Genomic DNA, 24500 nt, shown 5'->3' with positions numbered 1-24500 from the left:
TTTTTATTGGTTGTTGATTGGCAAAAGTTCTGTTTCCCAGAAAATAAAAACATGTTAGAACAGAAAGAATTCTGGATTGGAAATTAGGAGACTTGGTTTAAATCCCAGTTCTAGTAATTGTTTCTGCCAATGTCAATCTTCCTCCTATAAAATGAGAGCCTTATACTCTAAGGGTTTCTAAAGCCTATGAATCCTGTGATTACTGAAGAAATGTAAATGAACTTTGAATAGCATAGAGAGAGTAAACATACAGCTTTCTGTAGCCTATAACTCTCCTAAGTGCAGCCTGAAACCGGATTGAAATGTAATTGGAGAATCTTTAACAAAATAAATAAAAATAAAATAAAGTATAGATAATATTAGCACGTGGTTTTGTGAGTCAATATGAGACTTGCAGAGATACTTATGTATGCCCTTTTTCTATTTGTTTGGCAGGGCTGGACTAGCAAAACTGGAAACTCACTATTCTGCAGGGATCTATAGTATGGTTGAAGAGGTTCTGGGGCTAGAAGTCAGGAAACTAGTGTTATAGTCAGGATTTCATAACTAATTCACTCAAACAATGCCGCAATTTCATTAAATGCCTACTATATGCCAAGTGTTAACTAGTTATGTGATTTGGGGGCAAGTCTTTTAACTTCCTTGAGACTTTTGTTTGTTTACTCATAAGAAGAGTAGAATGAAATAGTGATGCTCTATAAGGTCCCTTTCAGAGTTTAAAGAAATAAAAAATCCAAGATAATTTCCAGGATAGAATTAGGAATAGATATCAGACCTGTGGTTTAACTGGAAATTACATTTTAAAAGTTTATTTTAATCATTCCAAAAGAAAAAAATTAAAATAATTCCTTTTATCCACTCTAATAAATGGAGAATTTTGAATGTCATTTATCCTTTAATGAATCTGAATATTGTAAATATCAGTTATTGTTCTATATAGTGATTTCTCAAAGACTAGTGAAATATATAAAGCATAATATTGGTCCTTTACTTAAATTCTTGGCATCACTGAAATAACTATATTTTTTTTAATTTTACCTCTTCTTAGCAATTTTCCTTCAGAGGTAGGCACTTTTTGTCATTTTATTAATGACCCCAGATTTCTTTACTGACCCCTGTATTTTATCCAGCATTAGCATTTTGGCCTTCATTACCATATCATTCCATGAGGAATGAGTTCTTTTCTGCCCATTTCATCGGAAACTCTAACTTTTTTACTTCGGCTGTTCACTTTTTTCATCTTTGATGGTAAGAGCCTTAGACTTCCCCCTGACCAGTAATAAAATATCTGTTTAAAATTAAATCAGATATCTTCTTAAGAAGATATGCTTGACAAATCTCTCTATACTTTCTACATTGACTAAATTGCTGATCTTTATAAGAGTTACTTTTGTTGCTTTTAGATGCTTTATTGCTTGCTTTTAGACTGCTTTTCATCTCATTTGCAAGATTGGTGTTACCTGGATGCTTATGGCTAAATAATAATAACAGCTCACACTTACGTAGTGATTTGCAGTTATAATAGTACATTCTAGTGTTATGATGGGGCTTCTGAGCCTCAGTAAGTGATTAGTCTAGGGCCATACAACTAGTAAGTGCCAAAATAGTAGCTTGAACACAGATCCTCTGATTTCTATTCCAGTGCCTCAGTTCCATTGCTTCATGTATAGAATCATTGAATCTTAGAATTAGGAAACATTAGAAATTACTTTGTTCAATTCTTCTTTTCACAAAGGAACTGTATTCTAGGGTTTAATAGATTTTTATTTTGGCGTTTTATTTGTCTTACCTTTCTTGTTCTTCAGGTTGTAGTGAAGACACTCCAAATATAATAATGTTACAGTCTATAGAGGATAGCAGTCATTCCCTAAACATGTGCCACAAAGTCACTTAGTGTAAACGAAGAAACAAGAAGCTTCAATATTTTCATATAGATGAAAGTACATTGAGTTGTATTAGCATCATGAGTATATCATATAATCTACTCTGTATATGTGTGGAAGTGAACACATAGGTGCATCCATGCACACATGTATTCAGAGCTCCTACAGTTGGGTTTTTCCCCTTTTGCTAAACTTATCTCATTTATTTCTACAGCCTAAATAAACTTCTGCCCAAATAATTGGCAAGTGATTATTTGAAGAAGATTCTGTATAGCATTTGGGAAATCATTAACGACACAATGAAGCACTTCCTGAGGTAAGATTTTTTTAGATTAATGGCACATACTGGTATGCACTAGTTACTATTATCATCTTTCCAGATCACTCAATATTTAAGTTAATGAGATTGTGGTTTTGGAGAAACAGTATTTTTATCACAGTTGTATAGTACTGCAGCTTAATTCTACTTTAACTCTCATGGGGAGTCTTTTAAAATGAAAAGAGAAGCAGAAGGACCAGCAACCACAAACATGAAGGAATAAGAAAATAAAACTTCAGCCTTGTACATGTCTTCAATTTTATGGAAGAGGACACTCTGCAAATTAGTTGTGGAAAGATTTTGTTTTGTTAAAAGCAGTGAAGTTTTATGTTGAATGCCTTTCCTGAATTAAACAATTTAAAATATCACAAATTTTAGGACTTGTGCTTGCTTGATAAATAAACCATTTGAGGCTTCTCTTGTTTTTTGGTTACAAGATTTTCTTGGTGTCTTCTTATTCTGTCACTATTTCTGCTCAATTCTGCAAATATTCCCTAATCAACCAACATTTATAGAAAACTACCTCATTCAGAGCAAAAAGTTGTGCAGTGGAGGCAATGATTGATGGATCCCTGCCCAATGGAGCTTATACAAATATTTATAATATACAATATTATGTACAATGTCCCAAAAGTCTTCGTGAAATTTTAAGTTTTAATAGCTAAAAACTACATTTTATTAAGCTTAATATTATATCAAAATTGCATTGAAACTGTGGGGACATCTTGTATAATAGATACAGCAGAAATGCAACAAAGTGCTATGTTAGGTTTAAAGAGGTAGGTTGTTATCTACAGAGAGGCTTAGGGAAGGTTTTCTATAGTAGCTTGGGAAATATTCAGGAGATAATTATATATTTGATTTGGGAACACAATGCTTTTACTCTATTGAAAGGAATACTATGAAATAGGGCTGGAAAGATATTTTGGTTCCAAATTGTGGAAGCCTTTGAATTCCAGGCAACCTGGAGATCAGTAGCAGCCCCCTGAAAGTTTTTGAGAAGAGGAATAACATTCTAGCAGTGATTTGTATTGGAAAGGGAAGACAAAGGAAACATGAAGATCTAAGAGGACACTATCACATTATTATTCCAGGAAGAAAATAATGAGGTATATTAGATTGTTGACTTTGGGAAATGAAAAGAGGGGATGGATGAGAGAAGTATGAAAGCAGAATTGACAAGATGCATTGAACTGATTGGATATGAAGGATAAGAAGAAAGATTCAAAGATAAATTAGGACTATAGAATAATAAGTAAATGGTAGTGACACAGTAGTAAAATCAGAAGAAAAAAATTAGTTTAGGGGGAAAGAAAAGAAGTTTGATTTGTTAAGTTCAGTACTTTTAAAATTCTGTTAAGTTTATATTATTAAAATTCTGAACTTAAGCAACAGTAATGATCATTTTCATGCATGTAACAAAATACAAAAAGAGGATGTTCTATGAAACCATGTTACTTTTTTAAAAGTATATCATAAATTCTACATACAATGTTATTTTCAAAACATTTGTTTGCTTTTTAAAATTTTCTGTTCTGTTCTTTTTTGTGCATTTTAGAAAATATTTCAGTGTCCCTTTTTCTTTTTGGTATTACTATTACCAAACTCTGTCTCTGCTCCCAATTAAAAACTTAGAAAAAAATTTAAGTCCTTATAAAAAAAAAAATAAACAGGGGAAATAATAGCCACACAAAGGCACTGTCCAAAACTATGTCACTTTTTGCACCTTATTTCTATCTTTTCTCTGTGAGAAAGTAGATAATAGGCTTCATCAGAAGTCTTCTGAAGACATAATTGGTCATTGCTTTGATCAGAGCTCTTAAGTCTTTCAAAGTTGCTTTTCTTTACAGCATTGTTGTCTTTTTCTGATCCTTTCATTTTGTATCCATTTTTAATATCCAAAATTCTCTGAAATGCTTCTGTTATATCTTATGATACAATAATAACCTCTTACATTCATATACCACAATTTTTATAGCCAACTCACAAATGTCTAAGAGTCAATCTGAGATAGCTCCTTAGATTCTATTTCTTTTCTTTTATCTTATTCAATATTCATTCAACAGAATGGTTGATGTTTCTATACCAAATTGTGAATAGATACACATGTTTATTCAATATTCCTTTGTCTTTTTCGGATAAGAATAAAGTTTAATCTGTTGCCCATATCTTATTTCTCCATTTTTGTATACATTTCTTCTCATGTACCACACTAATAGAAAATATCAAATTCCATTCACTTCTTGCTCTTTTCTATGCTTGTGCATTTCCTTTACCATTCATTTTTTTAATCTCTTCAAACCCTCAAAATAGAACCAATCTATTCTTCAGGACCTCTGTTTTTACATTTACTATGCATTAAAGTTATTTAAGTTCTGAAGAGCCATTTGGTTCCTTTCCCTCGTTGGAATGTTAGCATACCTCATCATATAGTGCCTTCCTATTGCTCAAACAACTTTACCTTTCTAGGTTCTCTAGATGTTTGCGTGTGTATTTAAAAGTTTTTATTCAGGGCTGACCTTTTCAACAGAAATTCTTAGAGGGAACTTTAAAGGTCCATTTTTCTCCTGTAGGATTATATTTAGCTTTTTGTAAATCTATTTTTTTTTTTGCTTTTTAGAATATTGTATTCCAAGATCTCTTGATCTTTAATAAAAGTTGATGTTTTACATGACACTGAATCCTTGGTACATGAACTTATTTCTGGCTTCCAATATGTTTTCTTTGATATATGCTATGAATTTTTATGACATTTTTGGGATTTTTATCATTTAACGTTCCTTTCAGAAAGTGATGGGTGATTTTGTCTTCATTTTGTCTTCTAGTTATATTAGATCTGTTCAGTTTTTAGTCATGATTTCTTGAAATATAATGTCAAAGTCTTTTTAAAAACATTGTGATTTCCAGGGAGTCCAGTGATTTTTAAACTATTCCTCCTTGACCTGCTTTCCAGTTTGGTTGTTTTTTTATATCAGATATCTTACTTTTTCTTTTACTGTTTTCCATTTTTTGGCTTTGTTCTAATATGTTTTGTTATCTCACGATGTCATTGAATTCTGATTGGTTTCTTCAAGTTTTCGAGGACTCCCTTTTCAAGTGAGATTTGACATTTTTTCCTTTCAATTCTTTTCTCTAGTGCTTTTATTTCATCTTTTACATTTTGCTTCATTTCTTCTAGGAATTTATATAGTACTTGTGTAAAGTCCATCTTCCCCTGCGTTTCTGTACTAATCCTATACCTCCTAAGATAAGGCCTCCATGTATCCTTAAGGCCCAGAGTGTTCAATCTTCAAGGCTCTCTTTGGAGTTTCAGGGTAGAGTCTTAGGGACCCAAAAACCAGTTTTACTTAGTGTGAGTGCTGCATAATATAGTAGCCACTAGCATATCCCAAATTTTCTAAGGTCCCCACCCTGGGACTTTCTTAGGGGAGCTCTCTGATCTTTCTGCTCTAGACTCAGGGTCTTTATAAGTTACATGTGCCCCTAGATTGTCTCTGATTATGGTGAAAGGTTATCCTGTCCTGATGGGAATACCTTTGCTACACTTTTGCTGGTGGGAATTACCATCAAGTTTCTGGATGGTTTTTTGCACTATTCTGGATGGGTTTTTTGCACCATTCTGGAACAAAAAAAAATTACTATAATGGATACCTTATTATTTTTTAGTCTATTGCAAACTGGAGTTTTGCTAGAATAGATGTATGAGAGATGAGTGATCTGGCTTGTCTTCCACTAAACTGTACTGTGTCTAATATTATACTATCATCAGTGCTTATGTAGATTGCCCCTACTTTGCTTTCTTTGCAAATTTAATCAAATTTGAGCTGAACATGGTAGCACACTCCCATAACCTCTGCTACTGGGAGAGGATGAGGTTGGGGAATCATTTTAAGCATGGGGATTCTGAGCTACAGTACTAAGACTCACACCAATAGGGGAGCCCCATCTTCCAGAGCAAGAAAATGGTGGGCACCTAAAAAGTGGCAAACCCACCCAGATTGGAGCAGGTCAAAGCTGATTAATAGTGGGATTAGAACATAAATAGACTTACATTTTCAGCCTGGGTAAGATAGGCAGACCCACATTCAAATATAAATAATTAAATCATCATTTAATATACCTCATATTTTCATATCACAAACCCTAAAAGAAACTTAATTTCATTCATGGAGTAGAAAGGATTATGTTCTAGTAGAGGAGTGGGTGGAACCAATTGACCTCTGAATGAGGACCTTCCAACTTTTAGTTTTTATTGCTGAAATGAAAAAATTCACCACTATTCCTTAGCAGGAGTATATTTGAATCAATTAGAATGCAATGATTTAGTCTTGGCACAGTGAATGGAAATCCATCATTGTGATACTCTATGTTCCAGTGAAAAGAATGATGAGCTCATTTCATCCTAAATCATTTATTTTCCTTTTATCTCAAAAGTGTTTATTTGTTTAAAAATACAGAACAAGAAAAACAGGTTAGCACAATAAGCAAGATATTTTGGCATTTGCAAAAAGGACCTAAATGTATTGTTCAGTACCAAACTAAAAGCACATTCAGTATATTCAATATCAGAACTTTGATGCTCACAGAGAAGCAATACTGCATACTGGAAAATATGCTGAACTTCAGGTCCAGGGACAATTGGTTTCAACTCCTACTTTTCACATTAACTAGGTAAATGACCATTCCCCCCATCCCAAGTCTGTTTCCTAACCTGTAAAATGTCAATGATGTCTAAATGTACTCCAGACTAAAATATCTACCTCATTGTGGGGGGGGTTTGACCCTCAAATGAAGTTATATAAAACCCTTTGCAAACCTCAAAGTGACACATAAATGATATTTATTATTATAGATAGTGACTAGTATTGCTGATTAGTATGAAGCTTGTAGTTAATCATTCAACAATCAACAAGAATTTATTAAGCACTTACTATGCCAGGAACTATGAAAAGAACTAGAAACAAAAAGAAAAAGCAAAAATATTCCCTTATATTCTAATGAGAGAGATTATATAAAGTAAAATATATAAGAAAAACACAGGATAGATGGGAGGTCACCTTAAATGGGATATCACCAGCAGATGGAGGAAGTAGCATTTGAGATCCCTAAAAGAAACAGGGATTCTAAAAGCCAGAAACTGGAAGAGAGAGCAGGCATGAACAATTAAAACTTCCGGTCTTTCCTTTGGATTCCTTACTCTTTCATCTTTTCCTTGTGCATTTGATTCTTTTTAAACTAAATGCAGGATTCTCTGTTTCATCCTGATTATATTTCATCATGTTAGATTAGATCCCTGTGGCATGTTCCCTAGAAACATGCCATGATGCTGAATTCAATTCATTAATGAACATTTTTGGGGGCCAATCATCCAACTGTTTTTTAATTCATCTCACTCTTCTATAATTTAGCTCACATTTGCCCATAAGGGTGTTCTAAAACTTTGTCACAAGCTTTGCTGAAATCCCAATATAGTATGGCTGTAATATTCCCCAATTTTCTGATAATCCTGCCAAAAAAAAAAAAAAAAAAAGAAATAAGGTTCATCTGGCCTGTTCTTAGAAAAACCATTCTTACTCCTAATGATCATTCCTTTCTAAGCATTTAAAAGTGCTTCATTAAACAATCCATTGTAGAATTGTTCTATATAGAAATATCAAGCTTACTAATCTGTGATTTATGGAATCCCTTTTATTACCCCACTCAACCACAACAATCAGTAAGATAAGAAAGATTAGTAAATTTTTATTTTTATGACCTATATCTGGATACTTTGAAAAATATATTAACTATAAAGATCATGATTGAAGTGGCCATTACATAGACTTCTTTGCCTTATCTAATACAAAATTAGTTTTCATTAACCCTTCCTATATTTCCCAGCATCATAGTAATAAAACTTCTGAGGGAAGATGATGGCTCTCATAAACTATAGACCAGTGACTTCCAGAAATCCTGAAATTTATATCAAGCAAAATGTCTCCCATGGTACCAATTATATTGACTGACTGAAAAGGTATTCCCTTTTTTTAAAAAAGTACCCTATGTCTCCGTAAGGAAAAGGAAGAAATGCCCATATTTAATAAAAAATATGTTGAATGCATTTATTGGAATTGAAGTCAAGGTTTCTTTAATATATTCTGATTTAATACAAATAGAAAAATGTTAATTATTAAAATTATAATTTGGGAAGCACATTTGGTAAGTATACTCTGATCACACAAGTTAACATTTGTCATGGTGCCATACTTTGGCAATCAATGATGGAAAAGGGAATAAATGGAATGGAAAAGAGAAAATGCATTTAGAAAAAAAAAGCATGTTTTTAATCTTCACAAAAGTATGGGTCTTTCATCTTTGTGTTTTGAAAAAAGTCATAGAATGAGTTTATAAGAGCTCCATTCATGTGTGATATATCTCTTTGCTACAGTTTCGGGATTTTAAAAGTATTAGACAAAAATTCCATAAAAGATTATTACATCCTCAAATAGCAATAGTAACAAAATCAATTTCGCACTGTCCTCAGATAAACAGTTCTGGAATACATAACCTGATTTTCCCCAGGCCCAAATCTAAATTATTCCTTTTGTCTTCGGAGCTTATTGCTGATATTCCTTCTCCATAGTAAGTAACTTGTTCATGTTTACACAAATCACTAATGTCTGAGTTGGAACCTGAACTTCTGACTTTTCCATGCTAATTCTCTGATTCCTAAATTTTATTAGATGTTTTTCACACTTAAAGTTTGATGAAACAGGTTCTTCTTTCTTGTCCTTGTGAGAAGATACAAGCCTTTGCCATGAAACACTGCCAGGGGCTCTGTGTAGAGACTCCTGCACAGTCTTCTCCCAGCGCCTTTCTTCACAAGGAAACCTCAGGCAATGAACTAGAGTCACATTGGAGAAGGATTCCATGCTGAGTTGCCAGTATCACCTAACAAAGAGCTTAAATGGACAGCAGCTTCCCTGTAACTAAAATAATGTGGTGGTTTCAGAACACTGTATGAAACAATGAAGGCCCTGAGGAGTATGATATTTCCTCTTACTTCCTATACACAGAGTGGTTTTGTTGTGTAACTCTCATGGTTATGGAAACAAAATAAAAATTTCTCATTGTCATCTGTGTCTTACCATATTGTTTGTTGTTTCTATAGCATTAACCCTTCTCTTCACTGGTTTACTTTTTTTATTGCAGGATTTCTTCAAGCAAGAGTTAATTTCCATTAGTTCATTTATTGAAACTGTTCAAAATAAGCCATTTTTCTTTCTATGTCGCTAAAGGCAATGTCACTCACCCACACATAAGGTGGAGGCGTAGTATAACATTACAAGGTACCAGCCCCTCTCTTTCATCTCCTGACTTCCCCCTCCACTTCTCTACCCCCCCCCCATCCCCGCACTTGCTATTAGCTCTGGCTTTTGCTCTCTTTTCCTTTTCAACAGACTCATTCCTGCACAAACTGCTATCTTAGCAAGTGCTTCATAGAAAATTAGCCTCTCTCTTATTTGTAGCAGCCATGTGATCCATTTTGAATAATTTGCTTTGGGTAGCTATTCTAGGTACAAGCAAGAGGATGAATGTTAAATAATAAAAAATGAACATAATGACGGCCAAAGAACCCTGCTGGGAGCTCCTGATAGAGCCATAAGTCATCTTCTTAACTGAGCTATACCTTCTGAGAATATATAGCAGGAACAAAGCATGCCAGTAGAGTTTGTCCTGGATTTATGGGAAAAAATACATCAAATCAAATTCTGCTAATGCAAAATTAAGGTCAACCCTTTTGGGATAGACAGTTTTTTTTTTTTGAAATAACATCATCATCATAGCATTTGGAGCAGTAGTTTTCAAAATTATTTTGTTTCTATGTAAGCCATACGGAAAGGGGACCAGTTTAGAATCAGGGAGAGCTGGATTCAAATCTGTCTCTGATACTGCCTGTATGATTTTGGGAAAAGTCACTTAACTGCTCATTGCCTCAGGTACCTCTCAAGCCTTTTAAGGTAAAACAGTTGCTGATCTCTGTTGCTAACAGGAGTTTCTTCACTAACAGTGAAATTACAAGTCTAGACTTACATATGTATAACATGGCTTGTAACTGAGAATGCTGGGCTTGCAGTCAAGAGGATCTGAGTTCAAATCAACCAAGACACTTAATCTCTACCTCAGGCAAATTGCTGGAACTCATATACTAAATCACAGATTGCATGAGCAGTCTCAAAATATCAAAACTTTCTTATATTTTGACATATATTTAGCCTGACATATATAACCGGATGCAATGTTTTTCGTTTACAATGCACTTTGTATTCACTACCTTGTGAATGTAACCCTAAATATAAGTTGTTTTATTCCCATTTTACAGATGAGGAAGCTGAACTTTAAAAAGCATAAATGACTTACCCAAAGTCACACAGCTAGCAAAGAGGAGGGTTAGTTCAATCTCAGGCTTTCACATTCAAAAAAATCATTGTCCTTTCTACTCTAACATAGCAGTCTTCCCATATGCATTTTTATATGGAGATAGAAGATAACTAAGCATATTTTTTTTCTTCCTTGGACATTGAACACTTATTTATAATCCTGGGATCACACAGAATATTTTAGTGAGTTAAGTGAGAATTTTCCCATAGAACTAAGAAGCTTAAACCTAGAATTGAGAAATGGAAAACAACTAAACCCCAAAATTATACATATATACTTGTTTATATAACATATACACATATACATGTCTATATATAAGCATAATCATGTACACACATGTGCATATACACATGTACATACATGATATTATGCATGCATATGCATGCATGTGGGTTCACATTTGTGTACACACACACACATTTATACAGTGTCTATTTTGTGCAAGGCACTTTTACAGTGCCTCATCTGATCCTCACAATAACTCTGGGAAGTAGGTGTTGTTACTATACTTTTATAGTTGGGGAAACTGAGGCAAACAAATGTTAGTTGACTTGCCCAGGATTACATCACTCATAAGTATCTGAGATCAAATTTGAACTTAAGTCATTCTGACCCAAGGCTTAGAACTCTGTCCACTGAATTACCAGCAAAAGACAGCCAGTTATCTCATGTTTATGCTTAGAAAGTATAATCAGTATGAAGAGTTAGAGGGAGAAGAAGGGTGGGAAGGTGAATGAATAAAATTAACATTTATTGAGGATCTCTTACTAGAAGTACAAGGCACATAGTTTATGGCTATATATGTGATCTAAAGGATATATGACCACAATTTAAAATAATTTTTTTCTTTCTAATAGTGCTAGATAAGTCAGCTGATTTGCTTTGCACAAAGTGGGTATCTTTATCAAGATTAATTCATCAATCCAAATGAAAAGAACATAATTAAGCATCTACTATTAAGCCAAGAAATGTTCTAGATTCTAGGAGAAAGGAAGCAGAAATGAAATAGTACTTGTCCTCAGGAAGCCCACCCTGTGCTAGTTGAATATAAGACACTTACAGAACAATAATATTCCATTACATTCATATAACATAATTATCCTTTTTTTTGATAACTTTTTTTTGACAGTGCATATGCATGGGTAATTTTTTTTTACAACATTATCCCTTGCACTCACTTCTGTTATGACTTTTCTTTTCCCTCCCTCCACCCTGTCTCCTAGATGGCAGGCAGTTTTATATATGTTAAATATACCATAACTATTCTTTTCCTAAACTGAGGGACATCCAATCAATTTCCAGTTCCTTGTCATTGCAGAAAGGGATGTTATAAACATTTTTGCACATGTGGATCCTTTTCCCTTTTTAATTATTTTTGGGGGATATAGATTCAGTAGAGACCTTGCTGGACTGTTAATCATTTCTTATAGCACAATTCCACTATAATCACACATTTGTCATTCCCCAATTGATGGGTATTCCCTCAATTTCCAATTCTTTGCTATCAGGGGAAAAAAGCTGCTATAAACATTTTTATATATAGGTACTTTTTCTTTCTGTTGTCTTTTTAAAAATTCTTTTTTGGAATACAGACTTAAAAATGGTTACTTCTAATCATAGGGTATGCACAGCTTTAGAAGCCTTTGGACATAGCTCCAAACTGTTCCATAGAATGACTGAATTAGTTCACAACCCCACCAGCAATGTATAAGAGACCTTAGAGTATCAAGTCACTAGGAAGAGAACCAAGTAAGAGAAAATCTCAGAAGCTAAGGAAGAAGGTAATATCTCAAAAGAGACAAAGACTAATAGTGCTAAAATCTGTTAAAAAAAATCAAGTTGAGGCAGCTAGATGGTGCAGTGAAAAGAACACCAGCTATGAAGTCAGGAGGACCTGAGTTCAAATGTGATCTCAGGTACTTAACACTTCCTGGCTGTGTAACCCTGGGCAGGTCACTTAACCCCAATTGCCTCAGGGAAAAAAAATCAAGTAGAATAAAGACTAAGAAAATTCCATTTGATTTTGTAATTATAGGATCATTAATGATCTTGGGGAGAGATGTTTTATTGAAGTATTGAGGTCAGAATCCAATTGAAGTCAATGGGAGGCATGGGAATAGAGCTAATGAATACAGATGTCTTTTTCTCAGAGTTTGACTATGACAAAAAGGAAAATTGAGAAGAAGAAAAAAATTAAGTGAAGGAGTTTTTTATTGGTTTGCTTTTTAAAGATGATAGAGAACAGAATATATTGTAGCAAAAGGGAAGAAGACAATAGATAAAGACAGATTGAAAATGAAAGGGAAGGAATTAAGAGTAGGGAAAGTTTTCAGGAAAGATAGGATTAAGAATATAAGTAGAAGTTGGTTTGGGCAAGGATAAAGACCATTTTTGGAGACTGGAGGAAAGGAGAAGAGAATGGGGAATAATGCGTGGCATTTTAAAATCTGGATTAAGGAAGGAGTTAATGACAAATAATATCGATATACTCAATATTCTAGGAGGAAAGGTCCAATTCTGACCTTTATTGAGTTATTGATGGGGTAGATGATGTAAGGAGAAAAGAAAAGGTTTGGAATAGCTGGTGTGGACAGTATGATGGTCATCATCAAAGAATATAAGTGCAGATTTTCTATTAAATACCTTCCTTATTCCCAGAGAATGGTCTCCCAGAATCCTATTTTTGAAATTTTGCCATTTCTTAGATAGTGATAATATAGATATTAATAGTAAGGAGGTCATTTTGTCACAATCCCAAAAGGGACCCATGATCAACCTTAGTGGGGTATAGAGCATTAATAAATCATACTAAGCTTATTCTGTAACAAAAAAGTGAAATTAGGTTAAGTGAATCACAAAGGCAGCTTGAGAGATCTGTAGAAGTAGGAAAGGACAGTCATTTCCTTTTATATGTAGAATGTGAACTCTTTGAGGGCAAAGAGTAGTGCATCTTTCAATCCCTACTTCCCTAGCAAAAACCCTTGCACAAAGTTAGTGCTTCATCAGCATTTATTGAAATGCTTTAGTGATAGGAGGTTTTTATGGGCAGTACAATAAATATGGATAGGTAAGACTAGGCATTTTTGTTGTTGTTTGGCATTGGTTTTGTTTTGTTTAAACAATAGCAACTTATAAAATCATTATTTCCTTCTTCCTCACAAGTTTCCTTCTTGAGAAATTGCTCTGGCCCTAGCAACATAAAAGACCTCCCAAAGAACAAGAGTCTAGTGTAGTTTATCCTAATTTGCCATTCCCTAACGTCATTAACCTATTCAAAAGATATATTACCTAATTTAAACCACTAGATTTAAGCATTCTTCTCTTGGATGTTGAAAATTATCTGTGCATATGTTTTGAAAAAAAGAAGCTTCAATAAAAAACAACAACAAAGAAATGTCATCTTTTGGGCAGCTATGTGGCACAATGGACAGAATATTGACCTTGGGATCAGGAGGGCCTAAGTTCAAATCCAACCTCAGAGTAGCTGTGTGACCTTGGGCGATTGCCTCCAAAAAAAAAAAAATGTCATCTTTCATAGCCTTCTTTATTTGTAAAATTGGAGGTTGGATTAATCAGACACTTCTAAATCTAAATCTGATCCTGTGTAAGAAAAGGGAAGAAGAAAAGTCTGGAATAATTTATTCTCAAGGAACTCAAACTTTACTAAAGAGCAAATGTTTGCTTTTCTAAATGTTGCCAAACCATCCTTTTAGAATTTTTCAGAAATAAGGGTTCAAACTTATAAAGCATTTTAAAGTTTGCAAAATATTTTACATCCGTTGTGTCATTTGATTCTCATAAAAATTCTGTTGCATAGAAGGTACAATTGAATTTATTTTGTGGACAAGAAAACTGAGGTTCTAAGGTATTAAATGATTTGCCTGTGTTTATATAATTAATAAAATTTCAGAGGCAAGATTTGAACCCATATTATTTTGACCCCAATACCATACATTGTGTTCATTATATTAAGCTACATTAGTATTTTGTTTGAAGAAAACATTTTCTTCTTTTTTGAAAATTGGTTTCATTTACTTTTCTTACAATTCATTGGGACCTCTTTTAGTAGCTCAGTTTTAAAAGATTACACTTGACAACCAAAAAATAGTAGCTATTAAATTCTTTTGAGTCCTTTGGTCTGATGATTTAAACTTTTATAGAAGTCAGGCTAGGTATATTTTCTTATCATCTCTTCACTTATCTCGAGTCAATTTCCTGTGAACTATTTTTTTCTACTTTTTCCAGTCTGAAGATCGTTATTTTTGTTAAGTAAAATAGATCTAAAAATGGGAGTTGAGTAGCTCTTTCCCTCCATTGCACATTTTCATTGTCCTATTCCTTCCTTGAATTTCTTCTCCCCTTCCCTCCAATCCATAACTTAAATTGTCCTTTATTCCCCTAGATCACTAGTAATTGAATCTTAGGCACTGGTATGAATAGTGTACCCATGAAGATTTTAAAGCCTTGCTGTTGGTAAGATTCTAGTTGTATGAATTAGTTTGTAATTGAAGAGAAAGATCAGAATGGAAACTTGATGTTAATATTGCGTCTTTTCCATTGTGTCTGTCTCTTTTTGGAGTTTTCCTGGCAAAAATACTGCACTACTTTATCATTTCCTGTTCCAGCACATTACAGATGAGGAAAATGAGCCAAAGAAGGTCAAGTGATTTTCCCAGGGTCTCACAGCTACTAAGTGTCCAAGGCCAGATTTGATCTTAGGAAGATGAATCTTCCTTCTTTCAGGCTTAGCACTCTATCCAATGTGCCACCTGGCTTCTCTAAGCCAGTGACCCTCTGTCAAAGAGTAGCAAAAAGGATTTGTGACTAGGATGGATTTTAAAGGTCCCTTCCAACTCAAGGTATCATCTCAGGTAAATGTGCAATTTGTTCTTGAAGAAATTTAGTTGTGTGCCTGGAGAAGAGAAGACTTAGAGTGAATGGAAACATGGTATCAGTCTTCAGCATTTGATGCAATTGAATTTATTCTGCTTGGCCCCATAGGACAGAGTTATGATCAAAAAATGGACATTAAGAAAGATTTAGGAATGATGGGAAAAAATTTCATGATAATTAGAGCTATCCAAAAGTATGTTGAGCTGCACCTTTGAGCTGAAGCTGAAGCTGACAACTTGCTGTATTTGAGATTCTTGTTAAGCTAAGGGGAGAGCCAGGTAACTTCTCAGGTACTTTCCTCCCTTTTAATATCTATAATTCTGTTGTTTTTTTTTAACATGCTTAGAAATCCTAATGTGTGATGTTTGGCCTTCCTAGTGATAGCAGCTTATTTTCCTCTTGGTGGTGGTACTTTTCAAAGCAATCATTATGGTCCCACTATTTCATTTGAAATCTTGTTTTTTTTTTTCCCCTCTTTCAAGGATGCTGATCCAGGTTTGTGTGTATTTTTACTGCAAGTGCCTGTGGCGCTGTATGAAATTTGTGGTGAGGAAACTGACAGGACGATGTGAACTACAAAGAATCTGTTACAATAATAAGCCAGGAGCTGGCAGAACCATGAAAATAGGTAAATAAAATTTAAAATAAATGACAAAATAGACAAAGCACAACAGAGTTGGGAAAGTTGGGAAGTTATATGAGGTCATGGCCAAGTAAAGTAATTTTATATCTAATGTGTACAAAACAAAATGTCTAGAAAGAAGAACTATTGAGTGACATTTTCATTTATTTCTTTAACAGAATCATCATTGAAGGACTCAAAAAGTAAGGTGAGTTAAGTTCTACATTTTTTCATGGAGTTCCAGGTAACTTTCATTTGATGCTCATTTTCCACCTTCAAAATAGGATGTGACTAAGAAACATTCAGAGCTATGTGATCACCAAAACTCAATGAGAATGTTTACTTGCTTCAAACCATGGCATTGTGTCCAGTTGCAGACCCTTTGCATGGTTTTTTTTCCCTAAAAATACACAAAATATATGGCACAACCAAATAGGGAAGCTTATATTTCTGATATCTATTTCTCTAAATTGGCAAAGTACTTCATGGAAATTATCCTCTTACATTTTTACAAAGGACAAAATTAATATTACTGGACAGTGCTTTTTTTTATATTTTCTTTACAACAGAAGTAATGGACTAAGAGTAAACGTCCCCTATATTCATTCATTCCTCTTCACAGAAAAGTGGTAGGCAATGGGTGTGGAATGAGATATAGATTTATAGAAATGGATAATATGTTTATTTGTTTTGTTTGATTATGCTTCATTAAGGCAAGGGAGGGTTCCATAAACAACAGGGAGAGGATCATTGGGAAATAACAACAATGTTTTTTTTTTTTTAAAAGAGTGAATTGTTTTTAAAGAACAAATGAAGAGAAAATGAGAAATACAATTGATTTTTTTTTTTTTTTGCTGAGGCAATTGGGGTTAAGTGGCTTGCACAGGGTCACACACCTAGGAAGTAGAATTTTCTTTACATCTAAATCAATTCACTACATAGTCAAAATTTCCCAGTAATAAAGCCTGTACTTTGAACATGCCACTAGCTTTTTAATACATAGAGTTTAGCACTCCTTGTGAAGCAAGAAATCAATAATTGCTTTTTAAAAGATGACTTCTCAGTCTCTTATGTTTTTCTTTTATTGTGAATTTTGATTTTTAAAATTTCATTCTCTAATCATCTATCAAATGGATTTTCCCATATGCCCCCTTTTAAACAATATGTATTATATTATAGTTCTATTAGAAGCCATTTTTGTTTAAAAGATAAAACATTAGTTTTGGAAAGTTTGATTGGGTATATATGTACATAAGGATTTAAAGCTAGAAGGAATATTAGAAATAATCTGGTCCTACCCTCAGAACATCTAGGTGGCAGAGTGAATTGAGTGCCAGACTTGGAGTCAGGCAAACCTGAGTACCCATACTATGTGTGATCCTGGCAAATAACTTAACCCTGTTTGCCTCAGTTTACTTATCTATAAAAGGAGCTCAATACGGAAATGGCAAACCACTCAAGTATCTTTGCCAAGAAAACCTCAAAAGGGGTCACAAAAAATCAGATGCAACTGAAAAATAACTAAACAATAAGCCCAATCCTCTCATTCTACTGATGAGGTAAACTAAGGCCTGGAGAAAAGAAGTGACTTACTCAAGAAAACAAGTGCTTAGTTGTAATATTTGGATTAAAACCCAGATTCTGTAGTTCCAAATTGAGAGCCCTTCCCATGGGTGTCATGCTGCTTTTTACTATTTAGAAAAAATTACAAAAATTTTACAAATTTTAATTTAAATTTTTTTAAAGAAGAAAAATATTCATCAACAAAAGAGTCTATTCATTGAAACAAAATTAGAAAAAAATAGGGTTGGGAATTCTCAAAAAGCAATCCATAAAAGCCATTTCTACTATTTATGTCATTATATATACTTTTGATAAGAAATTTTTCTAGATAATTCAGATAAATTTTCTTTAGAGGAAATACCATTATCATTTATGTAGATATTAATTTCTTAAGCATTTATGTGGATTATTTGTAGTAATTTTTTGCTATTAAATTTTATAATTTCATATGCAACAGAAATATGGACATCTTAGCCACCAGGGTGGTATAGTGGATAGAACACTGGATTTAGACTTGGAAAAGCTGGAAGCAAATCCTGAGTTTCCTGTGACCTTGGGACAAGTTATTTCACTGATGGTCACACAGTTTGCTCATCTGTCAAATGAGGAGGTTGGACTAGACTCCTCATTTCTTCCTTCTGATTCAAAGTTCTATAAACATAGATATTGTTTAAAATTACCATTGCTTGAGCTCTTAAAGGAAAGCAAATGACCAAAGAAGTAATTGCTTTCAACATGCTTTGCAGCTGTTGCAGACTTCAATAAGTGTTCACCCTGATGCAATTGAAAAGACTGTTGATGACATCATGGAACTGAAAAAAATCAATCCTGACATAAATCCACAGTAAGCATTTCTTGAATCAAAAATATAAAAGATGGTTACTATATTCATTTGCATAAATGATGTCAAGTAGTACTTGGCAATAATAAGCTCTTAAATATGTTTCATTTATTTCATTCATGCTCATAATAATAGCTCATGTACATGTGGCTCCTTTAGGTTTTCAAAGTGTTTATGTGTTATAACTAGTGTCTATATAGTGCTTTAAAATTTGAACGTGCTTTACAAATATTATCTCAAATATCTCAAATATTGATTCTCACAACAATACTGGGAGATGGGTCCTGCTATCGTCCCTATTTTACAAATGAAAAAGCAGACATTGGGTGATTCTCTACGATCACATCAGTAAGTGCTTCAGGTCCTATTTGTACACAGATCTTCCTGACACCAGGTTCAGGGCCCTATTCATTTTGCCATCTAAATTCACTATAAAAGCTATAGCTTTTATCATCTTTATTTTATAGAAAAGGAAACAGACTCAGCCAAGATAAGGGACTTGTTCATAATCACACAGTTGTTGTCACAGACAGGCTGAAAAACCAAATCTTTCAAGTTCCGTATCTACCATTTTATGTCCTACAAGAGATGTGTCAAATACCTGACTACATTAACTCCAGATTACTTGCAGATTAAATTGGGAATTTATTTAATTGGGAAATATTTAATAAATAAATAAAAATACAATAGTATCTAGACCATGTTAATATGTGGTTTTCCTAAGTCAATATTTACCTTATGTCATCCTTATGTCATCTCTGAGTTCAACACTACTCCCTAACATTATGCCAGCTCTCAAGATAGAAAGCTGACCTATTAATTTTCCTTTTGTTTTCTTAGAATACAATGATGAGCCATGGTTCTCTTATTTTCAAATCAAACAGTCCCAACTGACTACTGAAAATTAATACATATCACTGATGTGGTTTCATAAATGGGACGGGGAATAGTTGATGAAGTCAGGAAAACTTAGTTTCTAGTCTTGTTTCTAACACACACAAACATGTCATTTAAAATCTTAGTGCTCTGGGAAACTGTCTAAAACTAAAAGTTGAAGACAGATCAGTGATTTCATGTTCATCCTTTCTGGGTTGAGCACTAGTGCTTCTGACACAGAAAGATGTCACAAAAGATGCTTCATATACAACCAGGAGGATAAGAACACTTGCATGGCTTCTTTATCTGGTGTCTGCTTCATATTAACACAGAATTCTCCCACTGTCACTGAACCTGTCTGTCCTCGGCTCTATCAAGGAATGAGCTTTTATAGTTCAGGAGAAGCTGATAATCTGGTGGACAGCTCCTCATGCTTCAGGGATATTTGCCTAGAAAGCTGCTCCACTCTCAGCTTTAGTTAGTTCATATTGACCCTTCACTTTCCATGATTTTTAAGTCAGATTTTGGCAAAGATCTTTAGCAAAGGGAGTTTCAAAAAGAATCCAAGATTGATGAGCTGGAAACACTTTAATTTGCTGATGGAGTGAATGTAGTTGGGAACCAGGTATTTGACACATCTCTTGAAGGGGAGAAAATGGCAGATGTGGAAATTGAAAGATCTGAGTTATAATCTCCTCTGTGACAATAGCTCTGTGATCATGGACAAATCATTTAACCTAGGTGAGCTTCAGAAACTTCATCTGTAAAATGAAGATAATAAAAGCTCTTCATCAGAAACTTTCTGATGTATAGACAGTACTATTTTAAGTATTTGCAAATGGGGAACATGGCAAGCACCAACATCCAAGAATTGTAGCCAACAGGAATCTAAAAGAACATTTAAATTTTTTTAATAAATGTAATCAATTAATTAATAATAAGTTAATTTTTAAAAAATTTTAAAGTTATTGATTTTGGAGTCATTCACTGTTCTAGAGCACTTTTGTTTTTAAACAGAATTCTAATTCTGGAATTGGTTATATTCCATCCTTTTACTTCCTTCATTTCCTTTTCCTTTTTTGCCTTTTCTGATCCAAATTTATTATTTCATCTGAACAGGGAACTCCTTGTGGAAGCTCCTGCTACCAATGCAGACAATATCTATGCACCTTGCAGTCTCAAAGTGGTACTTGCGAAGTTAAATGCTTGTCCTTATATAGCTATCTAGTATGTGTCAGAGACAGGACTTGAATTCAGGTCTCCCTGATTCTAGTCTTTTGTATACACCTTCATGCTGCCTTTCTTACTTTTTACTTACGTATATTTACAGAGAGTGAATTAATGTTATAGTAGAGAGAATACCAAGACATCTAGGTAATACAGTGGATAGAGCATTGGGTCTGAAATCAAGAAGACTTGAATTCAAATCCAGCCTCAGACATTTACTAACTCTGTGACCCTGGGCAAGTCACTCAACAATTTCTTCATCTGTCAAATGAAATGGCAAATTACTCCCATATCTTTGCCAAGAAAACCCCAAATTGGGCCATGAAGAATCAGGCATGACTGAAATGATTAAACAACAAAAGCAACAGAGAACACTTGATCTAGAATCAAAAAGTTGAGTTCAAATCTGACCTCAGACACTTACTAGCTGTGTGACCCTGGGCGAGTCACTTAATCCTGTTTGCTTCAGTTTTCTCTACTGTGAAAAGTGACAAAAATAATACCTACTTCCCAGGGTTATTGTGAGTATCAAATAAGATAACATTTGTAAGGCATTTAGGACGATGTTTAGTAGATAGTTGGTACTTAATAAATGCCTATTTCCTTCCTTCATTATTATCATGTGATAAATGCCATATTAAAACGACATGGTTGATATTTTTTCTGAAGAAATTTGGGAAGATCTCAATTTATTTTCTATCAAATTAAACTAAGAATTTAAGACATAAGATAATAATTGGGCCTGAATGTGCATGATGGCCCAATAAGTACTGAGAAAGATTTAATTAGATTGAGTTTATCCTGACTATATTTCATCTATGAAATTATGGTATGAATCAGTTAGCAAATATTATTATGTGCTAAACTTCTGTGCTAAGCAGTAAGAATAAAAATGTAATAAAAGAAATAATCCATACATGTATATGTGAGTGTGTATACTCAGGAGCTCTTGCTAGCCCTTTCATTGAAAGAATTGGGAGGATACTTTATGGGATACTTTGTTGTTTTCTCCTGCCTCTTCCACTTTTCCTCCCTTTTGCAGAAAAATCATATGTCAAGTACAAAGAACCCTGGATATGGAATTTGGAGGCCTAGGTTTAAATCCTAGTCAGCCCATTTATTGATTGTTGTCTTTGCGCATGTCATGTTATTTCCCTGAACTTCAGTTTCATCATATGCAAAATGAGAATGATATTTATATTGCTTTCCCCATAGCTATGTTTTGAGGATTTAAAGAAACAAGGTATTGAGGCAGCTAGGTGGTGCAATGAATAGAGCACCAGCCCTAAAATCAGGAGGACCTGAGTTCAAACCTGACCTCAGACACTTAACACTTCTTAGCTTTATGACCCTGGGCAAATTACTTGACCTCAATTGCCTCAGCCAAAAAAAAAAAAAAAGTATTGTAAAAGTATTATATAAGTGGAAATGTAAAGTTGTATTTTAATCATAGATGCCACACACCTAAGCATTCTTTTTATTATCTTCATTTCTTGAGTAAAGTGTCACTCTGTTATTATCCATAATTTGGAAATTGATACAATATGCCAATGTCATGCAAATGAACATGAATATCATTCAATTAAATCTTTTTTTCATTTAATTAAATATTAATGGACTTACAAAGAAATAACAATAGTAAGTACAACTGATATTTGTATATTGATTTTTGAACACATATGGTCTTTGATGCTCACAAAATCTCTGGAAGATAGGTGATGTCCCCATTTTACAAATGACAAACTCAAGAAGCTGATGTGATTTATCCAAGTTCACAGAGCTCATAAGTAGAATAGTTAAGATTCAAACCCAAGTCTTTTGACTCTGCCTTTTGTTCCACATGGCACTACCTAGGAACTCTGGGTAGTATAATAGTTCAACAGCTTAGGAATGTACAAACAACATGAGGAGTTCATTTAATTCCATTTTTACCCTCAAATTAGGACATCACTTAATCTTTCTGCCCATTTACCTGGTCTGTAAAGTTAAAGATTAACATACTATATTTGCTCTATTCTGTTACTCTCATCACCACAAATGTTCAGTGCCTTGAAGTAGGTGAGATGCTGAGCAGCATGAAGAGAGTTCTATTTAAAATCAGGAAAATCTGTATTCAAATCCTGCCATACATACTGAATAAGTTATATGATCATAAGCAAGTCACTTAACTTTTCCACTTCCTAATCTATAAAATGAGGATAATAATACCAGACTCTCAAAGCCATTGTAAGACTCAAATGAGATGTCTTTGAAGCACATTGTAAGCTTCAAATGTTCATGTAAATGTCAAATATTACCATTATGATTAATAGTAATAACTTAAATGAGATCATGAATTAAAGAATTTTCAGGAATAAAATGTTTGAGAGCTACACAGAATTGTTACATGATATTGACATCTATCTTCTTTTTTATGTAAGCTTATTTAATACTCATAAATACACCATCTGAATAAATAAGTGAATTGTAGCATCAAAATGGACCTTTTATGTCAGAAATCTTACCTGATAATATCAATCTGCATCTATAGGATAACCAAAATTTGTCATGCAGAATCCACTTAAGGTTCTTAAGTGATGGGTAATGCATGCTCTTCCAAGGAAAGCTCTTCCATTTTTTAAAACTCTTGATTTGTTTGAAAATTATTTTTATATCAAACTGAAATCTAATTTCTTGAAACTTTTACTCACTGAAACCACAAGGAATGTCCAGGTTTTCTTCCTGATGATAACCCTTCAGATTATTGAAGATGATAACTATATCACCCCTAAATCTTACCCTCTCCAAGCTGAACATCCCAAATTCTTTCAATAAATCTTTGTATAATATGGCAATATTTCAAGTTTCTTAAACATTTCATAAATCAGTTTCCTTTAGATGACAGACAGCTTGTCAGTGTCACTCATTAGATATCATCCTGAGGCTGCTCAAGTGACTTTCTATATAATTAGCCAGAGCAGAATTGAGTAAGAACCATTATTGTCCTTGCTATAGACATCATACTTTAATCATTGTGGGATAAGATAAAAACTTTTTAAAATGGATATATCACATGATTTACTCACATGGAATTTGAAATCCATTAAAACTCCTTTGTGTTTCTATGTGAACTGCTGTCTTGCCACATCTTTCTTATTCTGTTATAGTATAGTTGGATTTCAACCCTAAATGCTAAACTTAAGATTTATCTCTATTTCGTTTCACCTTATTAATGGTAGAATATTAAATCTGTGTTATCTATTAATGGTTCCATACCATGCCGAATGGAGATTTCTAGTGTAGTACCATAGGTTTCTGTCCTTTGTCCTGTCATGTTCAACAATTTTATCAGTAACTTGGAAAAGATAAAAAGGAACTGCCACTATTGTGAATAAATAGAGCCAATAGTCTCAGTGGAATACAATATGAACTTGAAACCAAAATGGTAAAATTGAGCATGGATGAATATAAAGTCCTATGTTTAGACTTTGTTTTTTTTTTAATGTCCCAAATTAATTCAAAGTTCTGTGAACAGAACTAGGAAAACAAAGGATGTGATGACCTCAGGAAAATAAGGGGAAAGACAACCACAGAAAAAAAAAACTAAAATGATTTTTTTGAAACTGGAAAGAGCAAGATTTTCCCCAAAGAAGAGATACAAAAGAAACAACTTCTTGCCTCTTTTGCAGAGGATGAGGTCTATAGTGAGGAGCAATTCATATAACCAGATTTTCTTATTGTATTGATCACTTTTAATGAATATTTTCTCTTCTTTTTTTCTTTAAAAAAATCTTTGTTTTAAGGTATGGCTTTTTTTAAAAAAAGAATAAAGAGATATTGACATGGACAAAACTAAGCAAAGTACAAATGAAGTTA

The 24500-nt window shown here is 33.6% G+C and overlaps 1 protein-coding gene across 5 annotated transcripts in view; it reads left to right on the top strand.

Annotated features, from left to right (window-relative positions):
• The window catches only part of ELMOD1 (ELMO domain containing 1), a 67512-nt gene that overhangs the window by 20146 nt on the left and 22866 nt on the right, over window positions 1–24500 (top strand). For 3 of the 5 annotated variants that reach the window (XM_074304343.1, XM_074304347.1, XM_074304344.1), the window contains exons 2-5: window positions 2098–2199; window positions 15999–16144; window positions 16318–16346; window positions 18448–18545. In XM_074304343.1, the coding sequence (XP_074160444.1) occupies window positions 2183–2199; window positions 15999–16144; window positions 16318–16346; window positions 18448–18545 (290 nt within the window). In that variant the 5' untranslated portion in view covers window positions 2098–2182. Of the gene's footprint in view, window positions 1–2097; window positions 2200–9393; window positions 9531–9576; window positions 15807–15998; window positions 16145–16317; window positions 16347–18447; window positions 18546–24500 lie in introns of those variants that run through there. The other 2 variants (XM_074304346.1, XM_074304345.1) reach the window with 2 other exon arrangements.

Source organism: Sminthopsis crassicaudata, chromosome 3, assembly GCF_048593235.1.
Source record: "Sminthopsis crassicaudata isolate SCR6 chromosome 3, ASM4859323v1, whole genome shotgun sequence".
NCBI classification, from domain to species: domain Eukaryota; kingdom Metazoa; phylum Chordata; class Mammalia; order Dasyuromorphia; family Dasyuridae; genus Sminthopsis; species Sminthopsis crassicaudata.
Note: the sequence above shows the minus strand (reverse complement) of the source record. Positions and strands in the feature narration are given on the sequence as shown.